The 21,864-nt window shown below is 43.9% G+C and overlaps 1 protein-coding gene and 1 long non-coding RNA gene across 7 annotated transcripts in view; one reads left to right on the top strand and one right to left on the bottom strand.

The window, feature by feature from the left end:
• MCC (MCC regulator of Wnt signaling pathway) overlaps positions 1-21,864 on the bottom strand; it is a 440,272-nt gene that overhangs the window by 270,111 nt on the left and 148,297 nt on the right. Inside the window, exon 1 of one of the 3 annotated variants that reach the window (XM_040446626.1) lies at positions 10,597-10,973. The exons of the other annotated variants lie outside the window; for them this stretch is intronic. Coding sequence (XP_040302560.1) covers positions 10,597-10,653 — 57 coding nt within the window. The 5' untranslated portion in view covers positions 10,654-10,973. Of the gene's footprint in view, positions 1-10,596; positions 10,974-21,864 lie in introns of those variants that run through there. 3 annotated transcript variants of the gene reach the window in all.
• LOC121011881 (uncharacterized) overlaps positions 10,973-21,864 on the top strand; it is a 41,301-nt gene continuing 30,409 nt past the window's right edge. For all 4 annotated transcript variants that reach the window (XR_005781823.1, XR_005781822.1, XR_005781821.1 and 1 more), the window contains exons 1-2: positions 10,973-11,208; positions 13,269-13,521. This is a non-coding gene — a long non-coding RNA (uncharacterized LOC121011881). The remainder of the gene's footprint in view (positions 11,209-13,268; positions 13,522-21,864) is intronic.

Genomic DNA, 21,864 nt, shown 5'->3' with positions numbered 1-21,864 from the left:
TTCCTGGCCTTTTTTTGCTAACACCTACTCTTCCCAAAATTTCCTCCACCCTGCCCCACAAATAAATTATGTAAATAAATTATGTAAATACATATATGTGTGTGTGTATATCCACATGCACACACATTTATATATCGGTTCAGGCATATCAAAACTCTCCAGAGAAATCCAAATTCTTTTCCATAGCCTAGGAGGCTATAGGTAATCTTGGCAGAACCATCTTTCTCAGACATCTTCTCTTTCCACTGTCCCCTTGCTTCAACCCCTTGTTTAAACACACCATGTGTATCTGACCTCTGCCTTTGTTCTTCCCCCACTTAAAATGATCATCTCCCATCTTTGCGTGGCTCTATCCCTCATTTCATTCAGGTCTCATCAGTTCAAAGATTCCCACAGACAGGTCTTCCCTGATCACTACAATGGCATCCTCCCTCCTTCATTCCCTGTGAATTTTCTCTTTCCAGCACATACCATCAGTGGACATACACCTGTCACATGTATGGTCTGTCTCCCTCTAGAGTGTAGGATCCATCAGAACAAGGACTATAGCAGTTTTGTTTCTGTACCCCCACACCTAAGAACAGCACTTAGCATGTAGAAGACCCACTATATTTGCTGACTGAATAAACCAATGGGGAATAGAGGGTAAGTTATGGTAATAATGACCAAACTAAACGGGGCGCCTGGGTGGCTCAGTTAAGCAACCGACTTCGGCTCAGGTCATGATCTCAGTCCGTGGGTTCGAGCCCCGTGTCAGGCTTTGTGCTGTCAGTTCACAGCCTGGAGCCTGCTTCAGATTCCGTGTCTCCCTCTCTCTCTGCGCCTCCCCCACTCATGCTCTCTCTCTCTCTCTCAAAAAATGAATAAATGTTGGGGCGCCTGGGTGGCTCAGTTGGTTAAGCGTCCGACTTCAGCTCAGGTCATGATCTCGCGGTCCGTGAGTTCGAGCCCCGCGTCGGGCTCTGTGCTGACAGCTCAGAGCCTGGAGCCTGTTTCAGATTCTGTGTCTCCCTCTCTCTGACCCTCCTCCGTTCATGCTCTGTCTCTCTCTGTCTCAAAAATAAATAGATGTTAAAAAAAATTTTTTTTAAATAAAAAAATTTAAAAAATGAATAAATGTTAAAAAAAATTTTTTTTTAATAATAATAATGACCAAACTAAATTCCCCCAAATGTGCCCTTCAACCAAATTATAGAAGTGGTCAATCCAACACATCTGTCACACTCTAATGCCAAGTTGCAGTTTGGTCCAAACAAGTAGCTTCAAAATTTGTTGATGTGGATGCTCTACCATGTCACATACTGACTAAGTGCTGGCAATAGTGAGGGGTTTTCCTCCCTCCCTGCCTTCAAAGATCTCCTGGTCTCACACGAAAGCTATGGATAATTATAATAAGTGTTGTGAGCATAGGTGAGGGCAGGAACAACCAACGTGGGAGGCCAGAAACCGCCCAAAGTGAGTGTGCCACATATTCTGTGCACAAGTCCACACAGCCCATAAGAAACAGGGACAAACAATTACTCCCACTCTTACCATGCAACCAACCAGAGGACTCCACTGCTTTTTCTAACTGCCAGGCAATCTCTTCCCATGTTGGCATTCTTCCCTTGACAACTGCTTCAATATTTTTCACAAATCCAGCTGGAATCGTTAACTGACGTGCATTCATACACACAGAGGTTTCATGAAACTTTCTGTTCTCAGGTAATCAAACACTACAGCCTTTGGCTTAAGATGCATTTCCATCTCTGGTCCCATATGCCCCATCATGGGTTGTTCCAAGCACTGATCAAACCTCAGGACAAGGGATCTGCCTCAAAATATCCCACCCGCCAAAGCTTCAAGTAGCTTTTAGCACACAATGTTCCCAACGCAACAGGTTTTTATTGCTTGTTTACAAAGTTAACAAACCCTAACCTACAGCTTCTTATATAGCAAGTGGAATCAACAGCTGCTAATTTGGGATTTTTGTTTCTCCTAGATTTGATTTGGCTTAACTTCTTTGCTGAGTTTAAGAAATACCTGAAAAGATTTGAACATATAAAGTACTCTGCAACCTCAATCACTCCTTATGGTAACACAAACCTTTCAAAAGGTGTCCTCCTTCCCCCAGGAACTAATTTTGGCTATTTCTGTTCAGCGAGAGAAAAGGACATTTGCTAGAAAGAGAACAGCTGTATGGTCCCAGTAAATATTTACTCTATAAATTGAACTTCTGTTTATCTGTGTAATCCAGGTTATTCTCTCCTTCTTTCTTTCAAAAGTGAAAGATACCAATGTTAGGAATCTGGGTGCAGTTGGGGGTGGGGGAAGCAAGTGAAGGGATGGAGAAAATAACTGCATATAATCTATCTCTGCCCTGACATGCCCTCCCTGATGCACAAGTCCACATCGTCAGTACTGTCAGTTTTCAGAGTTTTTTGGCTTATCTGATTCCACAATCTCACCAATACAAACCTCTTTCCCAGAATCGAGAAATTACTTAAAATGTAATCTTGGTTTTCTGAAATTTGATTCCTTAGATCAAAACCTGAATCTGAAGTCTTTGTTCAGCAGCATCTTCTTAATGTTGCCATAAATGCAGCTTTTATCTTCCGTTCCAGTCTCATTTTGGAGGAAGTGTTCCACATGGCTTGTGCTGGGGTAAAGGAGCTTCAGGCAGCTACTAAAGCACCCTGGAGTTTACCTCCTGAGTATTGCCACCCCTTTCCCTATCCTGCATGGGTGCCCCCACCCAAAGCTCTGGTGCCTCAAATCCGGTAGCCACACATCCTGTAAGTACTTCCTTAATATGGAGAAGTCTTGGGATTCATTTTACAACTACCCAGTTGGACAAAGCACACCCTTGGAATCAATGTTCTCTCTGGGCTTTCACGTCTATGGCCACCTCAGCCCCAATCACCTGCCTGGTCTTTGACTAACCTCCTACTCTCCTATCCCATTTCTCCTTTTTCTTGTTACTTTGGCGACCCCCTGGTTCCAGCCACATTTAATCTATTTCCCCTGGCCAGCTGGGACTGAGTCATGGCCTCACTGCCACATTCAGCACGTGCTTCCTCGGGACCTGACCACCAGCAGCTGCCTTGCCACGTGGCCCTGGCCACCAACTTCACTGTGTTTCCTGGCTTTCTCTGCCAACCTCTGCCCTCTGCAGTGCCACAGTGATTTAGCAAACTGTAGTAGGAGCCTAGAGCCCCACCTGCAGGGGTGGAAGCACACCCATTCTGTGACAAAGGAAGCCTTATTCTGGCACCTCAAACATGGTAGGTAGGACTAATCCCTCAGGCGCCTCTGAGTACACAGCCAGTGGGACCTCCTAGTGGGGGACAGAGGTCGCCGTGCCCCTGTCTCCCTAGCAGTAAACAAGGACAGAAAGGAAGGCCCTCCTGGATGAGGATCACCCCATTCTTTATTGACAAATCTGCTTTTAGGGCTCTGGGAAAATCAATGCATAGAATTCCTCAGCCAGTTGAAGGTGACGGCAGTGACCATATCCCTTTAATCATATTCATTTCATTTTTATCAAAAATATTTATCTGTGTATTGCACGGAGATTACAATACACATCAAGTTAAAAAGGCCTATTATACAGAATGCTCCCTCCTGGAAACGTGATCACAAGCTGAGAGCACGAAGAGAAACTAATGAAAGGAAGCCATGTACAAATGATGGACCTGGGAGAAAGACTACTAGGGCTGGAAACCTGATTCCACCACTAATAGTCTGTAAAACCTCAAGTGTTTTCACCTCTTTATGCCTCAATCTCCACACCTGTAGAATGGGCCTAACAATGTCTCTCACAGGGTTTTGATAATGAAGCAGGTCAATACCCTGGAAAACCACTGAATTAACAGCTAAGAGACCAAACAAAAACTATTGCCAGGCACTGAGAATTAAGAGAAGAGGGTTTTAGACAAGGCTTTGTGTTTTTGAGGCCTCTGGAGTAGATTAAAAATGGTTGCAAAAAAAAAAAAAAAAAAGTTGCAAATTCTTTGTTATATACGCCTTGGAGAGGTAGAGTCTATTTCTTCACAGCTTTCAATCTGGGCTAAGCATATAGCTGTTTTTGACCAACAGATGCACAGAAATGACTCTGTGCCAGTTTCAATCCTACATTTTAAAAGAACTGCCTGGGAATGCAAGCTGGTGCAGCTACTCTGGAAAACAGTATGGAAGTTCCTCAAAAAACTAAAAATAGAACTACCCTACGACCCAGCAATTGCACTACTAGGCATTTATCCACGGGATACAGGTGTGCTGTTGTTTTTTTTTTTAATTTTTTTTTTCAACGTTTATTTATTTTTGGGACAGAGAGACAGAGCATGAACGGGGGAGGGGCAGAGAGAGAGGGAGACACAGAATCGGAAACAGGCTCCAGGCTCTGAGCCATCAGCCCAGAGCCCGACGCGGGGCTCGAACTCACGGACCGCGAGATCGTGACCTGGTTGAAGCCAGACGCTTAACCGACTGCGCCACCCAGGCGCCCCAGGTGTGCTGTTTCGAAGGGACACATGCACCCTCATGTTTATAGCAGCACTATCAACAATAGCCAAAGTATGGAAAGAGCCCAAATGTCCATTGATGGATGAATGGATAAAGAAAATATGGTGTGTGTGTGTATATATATATATGTATATGAATATATATGTGTATATATACACACACACACACACAATGGAGTATGACTCGGCCATCAAAAAGAATGAAATCTTGCCATTTGCAACTATGTGGATGGAACTGAGGGCATTATGCTAAGTGAAATTAGTCAGAGAAAGACAAAAATCATATGACTTCACTCATATGAGGACTTTAAGAGACAAGACAGATGAACATAAGGGAAGGGAAACAAAAATAATATAAAAACAGGGAGGGGGACAAAACAGAAGAGACTCATAAATATGGAGAACAAACAGGGTTGCTGGAGGGGTTGTGGGAGGGGGGATGGGCTAAATGGGTAAGGGGCATTAAGGAATCTACTCCTGAAATCATTGTTGCACTATATGCTAATTTGGATGTAAATTTAAAAACATAAAAAATAACATTAAAAAAATAAAAATAAAAGAACTGCCAGGGGTGCCTGGGTGGCTCAGTCGGTTGAGCATCCATCTGACTTCGCTCAGGTCATGATCTCACAGCTCCTGAGTTTGAGCCCTGCGTCGGGCTCTGTGCTGACAGCTCAGAGCCTGGAGCCTGCTTCGGATTCTGTGTCTCCCTCTCTCTCTGCCCCTAACTGACTTGCATTCTGTCTCTGTGTCTCTCAAAAATAAATAAACACTAAAAAAATTAAAAAAAAAAAAAAAAAACTGCCAGCCTCCACCTCTCCTCTTGGAACCCAGCTGCCATGTTGAGAGGAAACTCAAACAGCATAGGGGTACACCCACATGGAAGAGAGGAAGAGAATAGGGGTGATCTCCCATCCACAGACAGCACCAGTTTGCCAGCCATGTGATTAAGCCATCTTGGAAGTGGATCGTCTGGGTCCAGTCAGACACAAGCCTTCCCTCCATGAGCTGTACCCAAAATTGCAAAATCATGCACAAGATTTTTTTAAAGTCTCTTAATTTGGGGGCAGTTTGTTACACAGCCATATATAGTCACACACACACACAGACACAAGCCTCAGACCAAGCACTTAAAGCAGTTCCTCAAATTCCATATGTATAAAAAGGGAAAGGGAGGGGCCCCTGAGTGGCTCAGTCAGTTAAGTGACCAACATTGGCTCAGGTCACAATCTAATGGTTTGAAAGTCCGAGCCCCGCATAGGGCTCTCTGCTGTCAATGCAGAGCCCACTTTGGATCCTGTCAGCCTCTCTCTCTGCCCCTACCCCACTCACGCTCTCACAAGCTCTTGCTCTCAAAAATAAATTAAAACAAAACAAAACAAAAACAACTATTTGCAACTAAGTGGATGGAACTGGAGGGTATTATGCTAAGCAAAATTAGTCAGAGAAGGACAAATATCATAGGACTCCATTCAGGAGGACTTTAAGAGACAAGACAGATGAACATAAGGGAAGGGAAACAAAAATAATATAAAAACAGGGAGGGGGACAAAACAGAAGAGACTCTTAAATATGGAGAACAAACAGGGTTACTTGAGGGGTTGTGGGAGGGGGGATGGGCTAAATGGATAAGGGGCATTAAGGAATCTGCTCCTGAAATCATTGTTGCACTATATGCTAACTAATTTGGATGTAAAATTTTTTTTTAAGTTTAAATTAAAAAAAAAAAATGGAAAGGGAGAGGCAAGGTGTTCATTCATTCAAATGTGTGTAGAACACCTACCATGTGCCAGACTCTATAACAGGTCTTCACACTGTTCTTCTGGTGCTGATGGTCTATGGCTGGGAGAGGCATTAAACAACTCGTTACAGCAAAGTTGATTTTATAAAGACAAAGGAGTATAAAGGGGTATGGGAATACTAGGTGATCTCACAGGCCCTTCCAACTCTGATATTTTATAACTGCATGACGAAGCCTACATCTATCTGTTAGATGGCCCCTGAGAGACAGTCATACAGGATTATCCATGTAGAGAACAACTTTCTCCTATACAAATCCACTTCTTAATTAGAGTATCAACGAAGATGTGGAGTTTCCATAGCTACCCAACAAGTAAATGGTGAAAGCACATGAAGAGTTGCCTCTATAGACTATGTTCTGGAGTGGAATCATGTCATGAAAGCAGCTTTGAATAAAGGGATAAGGAAAGAGTAAGAGAAGTAGGATTTCCAGGGGCAACTAAGGTAAACATTGTTTAATGTTTAAAAGGCAAAAAATATGTAAGTTGATGGCTTCAAATTATTATTGAGTATTTTTTTTATTCCCCAGGGGTTTTAATGATCACCAGGAAAGAACCTTTAAAGATAAATTTTTATTTTGCTGCATAAATAAGTAGCTTTCTACCAGACAAGCAGATCCAGTAGACAGCTCTCCTGTAACGATTTAGTGAATTCAAATCATACCTTGCAAATACTGTGCCTTGAGACCTCCTTCTCCCCAAATCTGAACTATTCTAAGAACTAGGAAACGCGACCATGGTAATGCAGCAATGTCAAACTATATACAGGTCCCACAAGTTTCATCAAGACAAACGTAACTGAGTGCAAACCAAAAAACCATGGTGAGGAGGAAGAATTAAGAGCCTTCCCTTGATGAGATTTGGGAGAATTTAATCCAGTGCTGCTGACCGTGTACTTGATTTTCTAAGGACTCTTGATTTGGCTGGTGTTGAAGTCCTTCCTTTTAACCTCACATTAGAAGAAGAAAAACATCCTTTGATTCTTTGATAGGGTCAGCTAAGAGCCAAGAAAAGAGAACAGCCAATTCCTGCCGCTCAGATTTTCCTTTCGCATTACTGTGGTTAATGCTAAGGATTAGTTTGCTCTAGTTAAAGTGTTCAGACTTGATATAAGCCATCTGTGGTCATGGATAAACACAAATGTTTTGAATGCCCACAGGTAGGGGTAATTTCACTATCTCCTAGAATCATCTCACAGGATCTTAAACAGCTATTGTTCCAGCTAAAGACACAAAAGGAACACACTCATGAATTTCCTGTTTTTCCGACCTTAAAAGTTCTTACACATGCAAAACACCTCACGCCCAACACCCAGCTCTAGGTCAAGTAGCCCTCACACCCAAATCCCTCCTGCCTCTCCTGTATCTGAGCATTCCTGGAGTAATTGTAGGTAGAGGTCAGCACCTCAGCAGCTGACCAAAGCTCGCTGCTCTCATTGAAGGGACCAGCAGATTACAGCTGGAAAACTCATGCAAGTCACTCCCCTTTTTGAAGATGTGATAGAGTCCACGCCAATATTACTGCCAAAGGGTCAGCGATTCCTGGGCCCACAGGGCCCCTGTACAAGGGGTCAGCTCACAAGTCCACGCCAACGAGAGAGGCCTCTTGTTTCTGACCCCCAGCATCCTGGGCTCTTTCAGGGTTTTTCCTGCCCCTGAAATGCCTGGTGAACAACAGGCTGAATCTGACCCCGCGGTGACCTCCAGACAGCCTAGAGGCTCCTGGGCAATAAAGACGTGGTACTAAAGGGGTCCCTGAGGGGATTTTATTAGCTCTGCTTCCAGGTGAGGAGGAGGAACCAACCATCAACAGGGGCTGGCAACGTTGCCGCCCAAGACGTTAAAGCAAAGCTAGCATTTAACAGAAAAATTACGTGAAAAGAAGAAACAAACGCTCCTTTACACCAGAGACCTAGTTGTGAGAAATACAAATGAATTGTATTCAGAAATAGAGGTATTATAAAAAAGGTCAGGGGGGTGGGGGGGGGGGTGATGAGCATTGAGGAGGGCACCTGTTGGGATGAGTACTGGGGGTTGTATGGAAACCAATTTGACAATAAATTTCATATTACAAAAAAAAAAAAAAAGTCAATCCTCCAACTATTGCCCGTGATAAACTGACCTGACATTTAGGGTCCACAAGTATGACCCGCACATACCCCCTTGCCTTACAAATTCTCTTACACATACCCTAATTGAAAACATGTCCAAAAACTAAAAAATAACTACCCTTACTGTCTATGGCAACTACCAGATCTGCAGGGAAACTGGGACAAGGGGAGACAGAGGGGCAACTAAATCACTGAACCTAGAAAGAAGACCCCAGAGAAGTTAAGAAATGATCAGCAGATTTTCTCTCCCTTTTCTCAGTGTCTGCTCAAGGATATGATTGGGCAGAAGCTTATTTCCTCAGGGACTAAACGGTGTTCCATAATGCTCAAGTATTACCGCTCCAACTAACGCGGGGGCCACGAAGCACCCTCCACCCTTCCCTTTGGCCATAAGTTTTCTAAGGAGTATATCGGAGTGGATACAAGTAGGCAAGGAACCCCCCTAACTCTGGGTTCAACTAATGCCCTCCCCTGATCACCCCAACACCAGGAAAGTCCATTAGGACCTCCTCTCTCTCTCTAGCCAGTATCCTAGCCACCTTCATCCTAAACCTGGAATTCATTCTGAAAACAAAAGGAAACAACAACACACTTCAGGTAAGGAGAATTAATGCTGCCGCAAAGAAATAATGTGAAAGACCAGGGAAAGACTTTCTGCAGGACAAACACCTTTAAGTTTTTGATTTTTAAGTGACCTTACAAGGTAAGTCACAGGTTTCTCCTTAAATAGGGTTTCTCCTGGGTCCTTGGTCCTAGCAGGGCCCTAGGTTCTATTTTTGATGTGAACTTATCCCTGCTTGTAAAATTGGCAAAAATCACTTAGGTCTTCCTGCCTCTTCCCTTAACCTCTTGTTTTCAAGTTATGTCCTCCCCCTCTTAGCATCTCCTCACCTTGTAAACCACAAGGGAATCCACCAGGATTAGGAAATGCCTCTACCTCATTCACCAACACCTCCAAATGCTACTCTAAACCCTAGCAGGGACAACACACAGAGCACCAGGCAAGGGCCCAGGGCATTCACTGCTGGATACCAGCTGCAGACCCACTCAGGTTTCCCGGGTCTATGCCCCCACCCCCCGGCCCTTCCCCACCTCCAGCCCTCTCCCCACAGCCAGGGCTGCATCCTTTCATTTTTCCTTCATCCTCGGTAATCTCACATCACCTCTGTCTGCCTTGCGGCTGTTTTTACACTGGTCTCCTTTTCTTCCCCTTTCCTCTCTTCAGCCATACTCAAGAAGCACAGACTATTTATTCTACTTTTGCCCCATAAATAGCTCAGTGATGATGTTAGGAGGAAAACCTACAGCCACCAAGACTCCTGCTGTAGACATCGGTCACACAGAATCCTCCTCTCCTCTCTTTTGAGCATCCACTCAAAAGAATACTTTTCAGGTATTCAAAGCCGGGGGGGGGCGGGGGGGGAAGACGGGCTGTGCCCGAGGCATCCCTAAAGTCATCAAAAAAAAGGTGGCTTTGAGCATCTCACCGCTGGCATATTTGCATACCGTTTGATGTAGCTTTAATTCCAAAGACAGTCTCAAACACTCAAGTGGGTATGTTACAGTAGCCAGGAATTGCAAATGCGCTTGCCTCAAAGACTCAGGAGTCCAGTCCAGGGCAGGAAATAAAGTTCTAAGCGGCTTTGATGTGCTTCCTCCCCACTCCCCTCCCCAGCGTGGGTCATTCATCTCCGCCGACGAGAGACCACCTTGCCCGAACTTAACCAAACGCATTACACGTGGGAGCCAAGTGGTAGATTTAACAATCCAATGAGCTCCGCAGCCCCACCAAATTAGTTACCAACGGCTTCGGCTCAGCTTGGGATCCCCGACTGCTAAGAAAAGGAATGTTGAGCCTAAACTGGAGGAACCGGGGTAGGAAGGGACGGAGGACCCAGATCCGCGGAGAGCAGGTCTTGGCGGCGCGGTGAGAGCTTGTTTCTTTTTTGAGCCACTGATTTCAGACTGAAATATCAAGCCAGTTCAGGTCATTTCCTGAGTAGCACTACAAGTTAAAACAAGATCCAAAAAATCTATTAATCTTTAATTGCGCTGCCTCCCGCCTGGGAGCACGAGGTGGGTAGGGCGCAGGGGTGTAGGGCTGGGGGCGATCGGGAGGGACCGGCCGTTTGTCGGAAACCAAATGCCTGAGAAGCCAGAGCTCGCGACCTCAGCTGTTCCTTACCTCACTCAGTTCCGCCGAGGAGTCGTTTCCATATTTCATGGCAACTCCAGAATTCATGACTGCACTTTTCAGAGCCGAGCTCCTCCTCCTCCTCCAGGTCTCGGAGCTTCTGAGTTGGGCTTACCAGGCTCGATAGCCACCGCTTGGTCCCTCCTGGCACATTTTAGTCTAGACAGCCATTTTCACCCAAGACAGTGGGGAAGCCCCAAGGAAGGATGCAAGCTCTCCTGGAAGGCACAGAGCCGGCTGGCGTTTCACGGACGAGCCATTGCTGCAGGAGGCTCGGCGGTGTGGCGCGCTCGCAGCTGCTACAGCGGCCGAGCCGGCGCGGGGACCCGCCCGCGCGTTCCCACCGCTGGGTCCCGGGGAACTGCCACCCTCCGAGCCGCCGAGCCGCTCCTACCGGGCCTCGCCGCCCCCCATTACCAGGCTGGAGGGCACCTCCCAGTAGGATCCGGCACCCCGGAGGGCTTCAGCGAGCTCCCGAAGAAACCAGGGCGGCGGGGAGAGCGAGACCCGCGCCTCGGGCTCCAGGGAGGGAAAGAAAGCTACAGAAAGCCGGAGCGGGGCTGCACTTCACGCTGAAGTTTCCCTTTTGAATCGTCTGGAGTTGTAAGTGGTTTCTGATTGAACACAGCTGTCTAGCTGCTCGGTGCGCGGAGAAGGCGGGGCCAGAAAGAGAAAAGGGGCGGGGGGGGTGGGGAGGAGGCCGAGTAGAGGGGACCTTGCCGGGAGAGCAGGCATCCTTCCAGCTCTCTGCGATAGTAATTACAGGACCCAAGTCCAGGAGGAAGAGAAGAAACAGAAAAGGCCACCTGAGTATTTGTGCAGAATTTTTTTTTCAAAATTCCTCCTAGAAGCCCCTTTCCATGATCTAATAAGGTCAAGACAAATCTGACCACTTGTACATCAGGCAGCGCTGTGCACTTCTCATGGCACATTAAGTTTTACAAGAGTGTAGGACGGTCATTTTCCCCTGATCTGTCTAAAGTCAACACCGAGGGTGTAAATTCACTGTGAAACTCCCTCTCTGTCGCTGGGGCAGATTACATTTTCTGCATGTCGATAATAAAGATGCAGATGCCCCATTCCTTGAGAGGTATAAAATAGGCTTAAATGTTCCATCCTCCCCAACGCTAGACTGTCCTTTTAAATGTTACATTCTCCATCCTCTTCAACCCCCATGCCCTCCTTAAAAATCTCACTGCTCATCTGAGCAGAGCTAGGTCCGTATTTCTGGGGTTTGGAGTATGAATCAGAAAAGATTCAATGGACTGTTATATCCCGTAGACTGGTGGAATCAGAACTCCCCTCAGTTTTGAGTTTCCCTGAAGTAAAAGCATCCCTGTGTAGGGAGGTGACAGGGAAGGGATTTTTCTCCCCTTAAAGGTTAAAGTCCCTCTGAACTTGAAATACACTGAAAAAATGTTCTGATCCTTCCAACAGTAGGTCTGCAGGATTGCTTAAGAGGCCGCATCAGTCTCTTTCTACACAATGGGAACAAAATGTCTCCATCTCCAGTGACAGACTTGGCATTTCCTAGAGCCTTCTATGAAAAAGCCATTGTATTGTTAATTTCCAAGGTCTTTTTTTTTTTTTCAACTCAAATAGGATGTTTATTTTGCTCTTTAAGAAGGAGCAAAGAGCTTGACCATTTGCATTTATCTTCTTACCCAGCTGCCTTCCTGGTGAGTTCATTCATTGCCTGATAGAGGCACTATTGGGATAAAAAAAAGTTTGCTGCTTTGGGGGAGCACTGGGTCCCAAGTTTCGAGGCACTGCCAGACTAGAGCACATTGGGAGAAGCTCTTCTGCATGGGGAGAGGCTAGGAAGCCACATTTACTTTTCTTATTTACTTATTAAAACCTATTGAGAACTGGGGCCCCTGGCTGACTCAGTCAGTGGAGCATGTAACTCTTGATCTCCAGGTTGTAAGTTCAAGCCCTGTGTTGGGTGTAGACATTACTTAAAAATAAAATCTTTAAAAGTCATTAAAAAAAAAAAAAAACCCTGTTGAGAACTGAATGTGTGTTTGAAGATGGAGATGGTGGTGAAAGACTATAAAAATATAAAGGAGACTCAAACACTAGCCCTGCCCATAAGGTGTTTATAGTGTCATAAAACATAAAGAACATAACAGTTCTGGATAGAAAATGAAACTTACCATGAAAGCAACACAAATGAAGATCTAGTGCAGTTCAGGGGAGGAAATAGGATTTTGGCTGGACTGAGTTGGAGGAGAACTGTGAAGGAATCTTAGGAGAGGCAGCATGTGAGTTGATCTCTGGAGGGCGGAGTCCAGCAAAGATGGGGAGTAAGGTGAAGCTACCCCAGACAGAGGGACCATGTGAAAGAAAATATGGATGGAGGATGGAATGTGCCTGGCATGTGACGGGAATGGCAGGTGTTCCATTTTGGAGTGGAACCTGGATTAGGTAAGTGAGTTACAGCCAGATCATGAACAGTTTTGAGTGACAGGCCAAAGGAATGGGACTATGATAGGCAATGGAGATCCACTAAGGGTTTTTGAGCACAGAAATAATAGGATCAGAGCTTTGCTTTGAGACATTCCAGTGGATTTGTACCACACTCGTGAGCAACTCATATGAATTCAAATAGACTAGTGTTGAGTGTGATTCTGGTGTTTAAAGAAACATATTTTTCATACTAGATGGCCCCTAAAACCAAGCAGATGACTTCATCTGGTGTTCAACCAAAAGAAAATGATCTGTTCCAAGACTGAAGGAAAAATTGGCAGTGTTGAACTTATTAAGAAGCAGTATGACTGCAGATTCTACTTTATGGACAATATAAGGCATTTTCAAGAGGAAAGTTGAATATATGGAATTTTCTTCTTAAATAGTGACTTGAATACTTAACCACCACAGAAGATGCAACTCCATGACAATCTGGCAACAGAGAATGTAAGTTGAAAGTGGGACCTGAACATGCCAATGAGACTATCCCAGTAGGTCCAGCAAGAGGCTACAAAGGCCTGAATTAAGTTGGAGCAATGGAAATGGATGGGAGGGGCAGATGGAAGAGATTCTATAGGAAGGGAGTAGACAGGGGCACCTGGGTGGCTCAGTCAGTTGAGCATCCAACTCTTGATTTCAGCTCAGGTCATGATCCCACAGTCATGGGATCGAGCCCCACATCAGGCTCCATGCTGATCATGTGGAGCCTGCTTCGGATTCTCTCTGTCCCCCCCCCCTCCCCCCGTCTCTGCCCATCCCCTGCTCATGCACACTTGCACATGCATTTACACGTGCTCTTTCTCAAAATAAATAAAACTTAAAACAAAAATTTTTTAAAGACTCTCTCTCTTTCTCCCTCTACCCGTCTCCCTTGCTCTATTCTCACTCTCTCTAAAAATAAAACAAATAGGCGTGTCTTTCCTGACAGCTCAGAGCCTGGAGCCTGTTTCGGATTCTGTCTCCCTCTCTCTCTGCCCCTCCCTCCCTCATGTTCTGTCTCCCTGTCTCTCAAAACTAAATAAACATTAAAAAATTTTTAATTAGGTAAATAAATAAATAAGGAAGAAAGTAGACAGAGACTGTGGTGGAAGGAGGAGAACTTAAATGTGACTTGTAGATCTACAATGTGGCTGAGTGTGGTTTCAGGCAATGTCCTCAACAAAAACAGGGATTCCAAAGAAGGAATAGGTTAGGGAGGAAACTATGTTTGAGATATCATAAGTTTGAAGTGACAACTGGATATTCAAGGGGAGCTGTTCAGCCAGAAGCTTGCAGGGGAGCTACAGGGATAAATCAGGGTTGAGATGGAGATGAAGGTTTGGGGTTACCCCTATTAAAACAATAAATAAAGCCGTGAAATCAAGTATGGTTGCCAAGGAAGAAAAGACAGGGAAAAGAGGTCTGAGGACATTCATTATCTTAAGGAAGGTCTTTTCATGGAAGGTAAAAAAAAAAAAAAAAAAGAGGAACCAGCAGGGAAGGCCAGTTAGCAGAACTAGGGAGATAACCAGAAACTCTGGTCTGGGAGTCTAAGGGAGATGTTGTCAAGGCAAGAGGGCAGCATCTATATTATAAGCTACAGAGAGAGCAGAAGCCTGAAAACTGATAAAGGAGCACTTCAAAGACATTAATGTCCATCGAAGAGAAATTTCTACAAAGCTAAGGAGACGGAATGCAGATTACCAGAGCAAATGAAAAGGACCTGTGATGAGTAACCGTGTACTACTCTTTCCATAAATTTGATACTGACAGGAACTCGGCAGATGGCATAATTTCTTAGAGTAGGTAAGCAGTACTGAGTAGAGGATAGGATAGCATATGTGAAGTCTGGAGATACAGAGAGAGAAGGCGGATGGACCAAAGTTCCTGAGAAGGGAGGGAAGGACAGAGCCAAGGACCATGAGATTAGCTTTGGATAGGCTTGAGGAGGCAGAGGATTCTGATGCTTCTTCCCAGGAGAGCAGTAAGGGTTGAGAGAGCTGGAGACTTTACAAACTAGTAGCAAGAAGACTTCAGACATACATACTAACTAATAGCACTTATTGAAGAGCCATCCAACTTCCTTCTGTGTGATTGTGGAGGGGGTAATGAAGACTAATAACTTGTAATTAAATTTTACTTTAAGGAAAGGAAGACCTGTCGATGCAAGAATAGAATAGTCGTGACCTTGACCTCTGAAATTGTTCAAGAACGGGGGAAGGCTGGTGGGACACACTGAAAGTCATTCGAATGTGGAGAACGGTTTCATGCAATGAGCTTTTCCCAATGTAAGATTCCATGAAATGAAGTGTTTTTTTGTTTTGTTTTGTTTTTTGCTATCATTTAAACATTTTGTTATTTTTCTTAACCTGTTAGTCTAGTCAGAAATCAAGCTGGGAATCTCTACCATCAAGAAAGCTAAAGATAAGTGCTGTACACAAGATGTCAACTGGGTCAACATCCTAAGTACCTGAGAAATGCAAGGAGCAGCCCAGCATGTCATCTCAGCACACTGGAGGGGAATAAAGCCCCAAATGCATTTCCAGTATAATAAGAGAAAGGTCTCAAGGTTAGCACTCACCATAGTTTACCAACTATATAACTGAATGCCTACAAATCCTTCCACATTGTGGCCACCTCAACGTGATACCTCTAGAAGAGCTTCTCCAAGTTCTGCTTCAGCAGAGAGTCGGCTCCAGTCAGAGGTGTGGGTAGGAGGTGGCCGAGGTGTTTATCAGCATCAGAGAGCAGGGCTGGGAGGAGCAGGAAAACCTGCTTTCTAATGGGGCAAGACCCTGAGTTCCCTTCCTTCCTGGGCCTTGTCTTCCCTAAAGGCTAATCTCTGGGATAAGAGGCAGCCACAGCCCTGGGAAAGTTTCTGGGAAAGCAGAGGTTGCCATTTGCAGGAGTGGATGGGACTGTGTGCTGATCACACACTGTAGCCACACTGGCTTTCTGCTGTTGGGGGCAGTCTGACCCCTCTATGTATGGCTGCTGACCTTGGTGAGTTTCTATACAGTAGGGATAATATTCTGGGTCTTGTCTGTAGTCTCTACTGGTAATGAATATCAGATTAATCAAAGAAACCTTAGGCAAAGATCTTGAACCTCCAGCATTAAGGAAATTGACTGAAACTTTGGGGCTGGCTAACCTGAGCCCTCTGTCTCTACCCCCCGGGTATCCAAACCACCCTTGCTTGCATAGCAGTCCTCTGTGCTGGGTCAGGCTTGTCCTCCTCCAGCTCACACAAGAACCCAAACTCCAAAACTGTCCCATGCTGCCTTGAGTCTCTCAACCCAAACACAACAGTTGATACCTCAGATTTTAAGAAGAAAGCAGTAGTTAAGCTAATTCACACAAAGGTGAAAAATACCTCCTAATCTTCTCAACCAAGCCCAAAGCATTTGCATTGGAGAAAGAGAATGCTTTTTAATGATGCTAAAAGGTGGGATTTCTTGAAGAAGAAAGTTACTTTTCAGGGGAAAGGGAGATTTCAGATCTGTAGGGATTCAGGAAGTCCCAAACCCCTAATTCCTTGAGGGTCATAAAAGTCAAACTATACACTCAAAAGAATTTCCTGCCCTAAATCTTTAAGCCTACCCCACTGTCCCACCCCCATGAGTCCAGAAATGCTCTCCATAACCCAACTCCTATGGCCCCCCTGCTCAATCACCAAGCCAGCTTTTCTCTCAGGCACTGGGCCAGGCGTGAGTCCCAGGTTGGGAACCTCCCGACAGCTTTGATGGCCTGTCCCATCACAGACCTCATTTGCTCCAGGTGCCACAACATAAAGAATTCAGAGAGCATTGCACTGGACAGTCTTTGTCTTGGTCTCCGTGCCCTCAGAGAACAACATTAAAAAACTGGAAGAAATCCTATAATCACCTAGCTCCGCCCTGCATCCCACTTACCTAGATGACGATATGCAGAGTCAGCAAGTTTGTGGTGTTCATTCAAAAAAAGAAAACCATCCACTATGTGCCAGACATGGTGCTATGCCTTGGGATTTAGCAGTATATGGGGCAGAAAAAAATCCTTGCTTGGTGGAAAATGATTATAAACAAAGAATACAGCTTGTGATGGGTGTTATCAAGGAATTAAACAGGAGCTGTGATGATGGAGAGCAGGCCCATTAAATGAAGCAATCAGAGATGGTCTCAATGAGGAGATGACATTTCAGCATGAAGGTCAGGAAGGAACCAACTAGGCAGAAAGTGGGAGAAGACCAAGCAGTGGGAGCAGCAAGCGCAAAAATTCAGGGGCAAGAAAGGACTTGACTTTTCCAATAAATTTCAATAAACTTCAAGTCTGTTATTTAATTTTAAATATTGAGAAAAAGTAGTGTGAAGGAACATGATGAAAAAGATGATGGAGGAAACAGACCATGCAGAGTATGTGTAGGCCATAGATTTCATTCTGTGTACATGAAGATGCCACAGGAAGACTAAGTGGGGCAGAGACATGTTCCAATTTACATTTTTAAAAGGTAAATCTATTCCTATACAAACTTTACCACTGGGCAACCTAAAAAATAGACAAAAGAAAGTTCTTGCTTTATAGAAGTATTCCTTTTTTTAATGTTTTATTTTACTTATTTTGAGAGAGAGAGAGAGAAAGAAAGTGTGTGTGCACATGTGATTGGGGTAGAGGGCAGAGAGACAAGAGAGAGAATCCCAAGCAGGCTCCATACTGTCAGAGCAGAGCCGAACATGGGGCTCAATCCCACGACCCTGGGATTATGACCCGAGCTGAAATCAAGAGTCGGACCCTTAGTCGACTAAGCCACCCAGGCGTCCCCTAGAAGTAATCCTGTGAATAAGTGAAGAATTGATTGAAATGGAATATCCCTATTTTACAACCACTAAAGAATTGATAGATTTAGGTATAAAGCACATCTACTAACATCACAAAACAACATAACACCACCACACACACGACTTCTGATGGAAGAATACACCTATGAAGACATCTCAGCAGTGTTTAACATGAGGAAACATGTTAAATTAACCACAGGGTGCAATCAGTGAAATCCAGACTCTACAGGACAAACAATCTGGGTTCTTCAAATAAATTGCAAGGGGAAAAAACACAAGTGGGCGAGTAAAATATTAATGGAAGGGGAAACCTATAGACATATCAGCCAATTATAATGCGTGGTCCTCATTGGGATCTTGAGTCAAACAACCTGACTGTAAAAAATTAAGATATTTATGAGACATTCAGAAACAATACTTTTCAGATATTTGGTGATTTTAAAAGTTACTTTTTAGATGTGTTAATGGTCTTAAGGTTATCCTTAAAAAGAGTCGTTACCTTGTATAGTTATATATTGAAATATTTAGGTGTGAAATGACACAATGTCTTGGATTTGTGTCAAAATACTAGAGGAAAAAAAAATACTAGAGGAAAAAAAAATACTAGAGGAGACAAGGATATAGGTGGGGTTTTCAGTGAAACAGACTGACATGTCCTTTGGTTTTGCAGATTACTGGTGACCTTGAGAGAAGCAATTTCATTGAATGGTGGAGAGAGATAGAAACTAGATTTGTGTGGACTGAATAGTGACTAGGAAGGAAAATGTTGAGAGAGCACAGGGAGAGAACTTTTGACAAGCTTATTGCCCAAAGTCTCACTATTACTGAACTATCAGATGAGATCTTGAACCCAAATCCTAACTTCTACTCCTGAGCTTTTTTTCTCCCTGCACGAGGCTCCTTCAGTCAAGTTATCCTGGAATCCGTTCTTGGCCAGGATTAGAAACTGAGTTGTTACCATGGTGGATCTCTCCCTAAACTGGTACTTGAAGTCTGTTTCGTCATGCTGGGTCCTCACCTTTTTGTTTATGAAATCAGTCACATTGTTTTTAGACCCAGTGACTTACTGCTGTGAAATAGATGGAATGCAGTAGATAATTTGGTTTGTCTGTGTTTAAAAATCTGCTAAGAAAAGAAATACTTGAAAACTATTTCCAGATTAAATCTCACACATAGAACACACAAACCCAGCCTTTTCCAATGGCAAATGCAACTCAAGAGAAGAAAGCACCCCTGTGGTGTTTGTCTGTCTCTTTAACTGCATTCATGGTCTGCCTCACACCCAGACTAGGCACTCAAATAACCCAGAATCGTTTGGCATAGACACCCCTGACATTATTAGTGGGGAAATCCTAGCTGAGATTCACCGCCTTATGCAAGCATCATGTGATGCTTCAAAAACCTCTTTGCCGTCTGATAAGATATTTTGGATCCCAATAAGTATCTATGTCATCTTGCCTTAAATATTCAAAGTATCTTTCCAAATCTTTACTCATTTGTTGTCCAAATGTCTTTAAAATATATCAGGTTCTTCATAGAAAGGAAAATATAATCAGTGGAGATTAGGGATTTGGAAATCCAAGGGAGTTTAAAAAGGCCGGGGGGTGGGGGGGAGGCTAAATCTTCCCAGGAGTACTTGCATATGGTCAATCTCCTGGAGAGGAAAAGGAAAAAAATATATATTAAATAGATGCATGAAAATAGATGTAGTAAAATTGGAGAGCATGCTGAAATTAAATGAATTCCAAATGCCTGCCACTGTTATTTGTAGGGCTCTTTGGGAGGCTAAAACAGCATTATTCCATTACTCTCTTTTAGCTAGAATATGCTACAGGAGTTGCCCAAAAGGAGTAGAGAAATAATTAATCTAATATGCCTCATAGACCTAATGACAAAAGAGGCAATTCACTTGGCATCATACCAAGCTGATGGGTGAAGAAGGAAGATCTCGGGCACAGGCGGGGAAAGTCATTCCCAGACTTTGAGTCCATAAGTGCCAATGGATGGGCTGCTATGGAAGAGATCTCCCACAGGAACAAGCCAAGGCATGAGGAGCAGGCTCCTGCCTATCCCTCCCAGCCCTCCTCAGTTGTTCTGCATGATTTGACACATGAGCTCAAACTCTCCCTTCCAAGCAAATGCTGTGTGATCAGCAACTCTAGCCTTGACCCTTGCTTGTGCTCCAGTTAATGTTTTTTCAGGTAACTACCAGATACTTTCATTAAGTCTTGCCATCACCACCATAAAGCCTGTCTAAAACTGAGCTTGTCATGTTCCACCAAAAACCAGCTTTAATTTCAGCTTGCAAATTTCTGTTAGTGGAATCAGAGTTTCCAGTCTAGAAACATTGGAGTCATTTTCAGCCCCCTCCTCCGTCATCTCCTCTGCCAGTCATTTAGGCCTTTCTCTCCACTTGGTCTCCATTTGTACTGTTAGCAGCATCTTCCAGGCCTTGTCTCTTTATATTTTAGTAACTATAATTTAGCAATATGACTCAACTCCAAATCATTCTGCATATTCTAGCCCAGCTATTTTTCTCCAAAATACAGCTTTCGATCATATCATTGCACAAGTAAATCTTTTTTTTAGATACTTTTGTATGCTTTGTTGAGATATAATCCACAGAACATAAAATTCACTTTTTAATGTGTACATTTCAGTGATTCTCAGTATATTTGCAGAGTTGCACAACCATTACCACTATCTAATGGCTGTGTCAATATTAGAGAACAGAAGCAGTTTGGGTCCAGTTGGTAAATAACCATCGACCCAAATCAGAGGGTGCCCACTCCCTAACCAGTCACTGCCCAGGCTACCCCAATTCCTATCTCCAGAAACTCCCAGAACTTTCTATAGTTCAGCTGCCATCAGACTAACAGCTGGCACAATCAAGGACTCTTGGACCTTCCTCCATTACTGTGGCTGTACCCTGGTATCAAGTATTTCGTAAATCACCCCTGGAGAAAAGAGGTATTATTTCTTAAATGAAGACAGAATCAAAGAATGCTTTTCTTTATTAAAGGTACGCAGTTACATGGTTCAGTTAAATCATCCTCATACTCGCACAGAATTTCCTTACAGCATGTGAACCCATCTTCCCCAGCGCCTTTACCACTCTCCAAATATGAAACCCTTTTAAGGTTCCATATTCTTTACAATGCCAATCCATCTTTGCTTTCCAGCTCAAGTTCCTTTCTGTTTGTGTCTCATACCCCCAGGATCTTTTTAGGTTTCATATTCCTGAATTAACCAAAATATTTGGCTTATTTTCCCAGTTATTAGGAACAAAGCCATTTGAATGCACCGTCAGCCTCCTCTTGGCCCTTCAGAGTCTGTTTTGTGAAAGTCCGTGGCATATGAGGAAGTGTGCACAGGCCACTATCCAAACTAACAAAAGCTACCCTGTTTTTCCTTCATATCCCAAATATTAAGTTTTCGCCCTCTTTCTTCATACAACTCATGTTTAAATCTTTTCATTTGAAATTATTTTTCAAACACCTTCCATTACTGGCAACAAGGGTAAAGAGAGAGAAATGTATCTCATGGGAAATAAAAGCTAGCCCCAAGATGCAAACAGCTGTCATTTGGGTGAATTTGGAAATTTGAAGAACAAGAAATGGAAAACAATTTTGAACTAATTTCTTTTACTTTTCTTAAGGCAGGAACCTCCTCAAAAGTGATCATTCCTCCAGATTTTTGAGACAACAGTGTCAGATTGATGCCTTTTCAGATGTAGCCTTGCCTTCATTCAAGAAATATTTATCAACTACTATGTGCCAAGCATCTTGTTAGGGACTAGGGACATAATGATGAATAAAAAGAGATACCATCATTGCCTTCCACTGATCCTAGAATCATATTGTGGGAGGACACCAAGATGCCCCCAACCTTCACAACTCCTTGTCAATATGTCCTTGTCTGTAACTTTGCAGTGCCCTCCCACTCTGATTCTGGACTTGTCCGCGTGACTTACTTTGGCCAGTAGAATGAGCCAGAG

Source organism: Herpailurus yagouaroundi, unplaced genomic scaffold (genome assembly GCF_014898765.1).
Source record: "Herpailurus yagouaroundi ecotype Mexico unplaced genomic scaffold, PumYag 29, whole genome shotgun sequence".
NCBI classification, from domain to species: Eukaryota; Metazoa; Chordata; class Mammalia; order Carnivora; family Felidae; genus Herpailurus; species Herpailurus yagouaroundi.
This window is presented reverse-complemented; position numbering and strand designations above follow the sequence as displayed.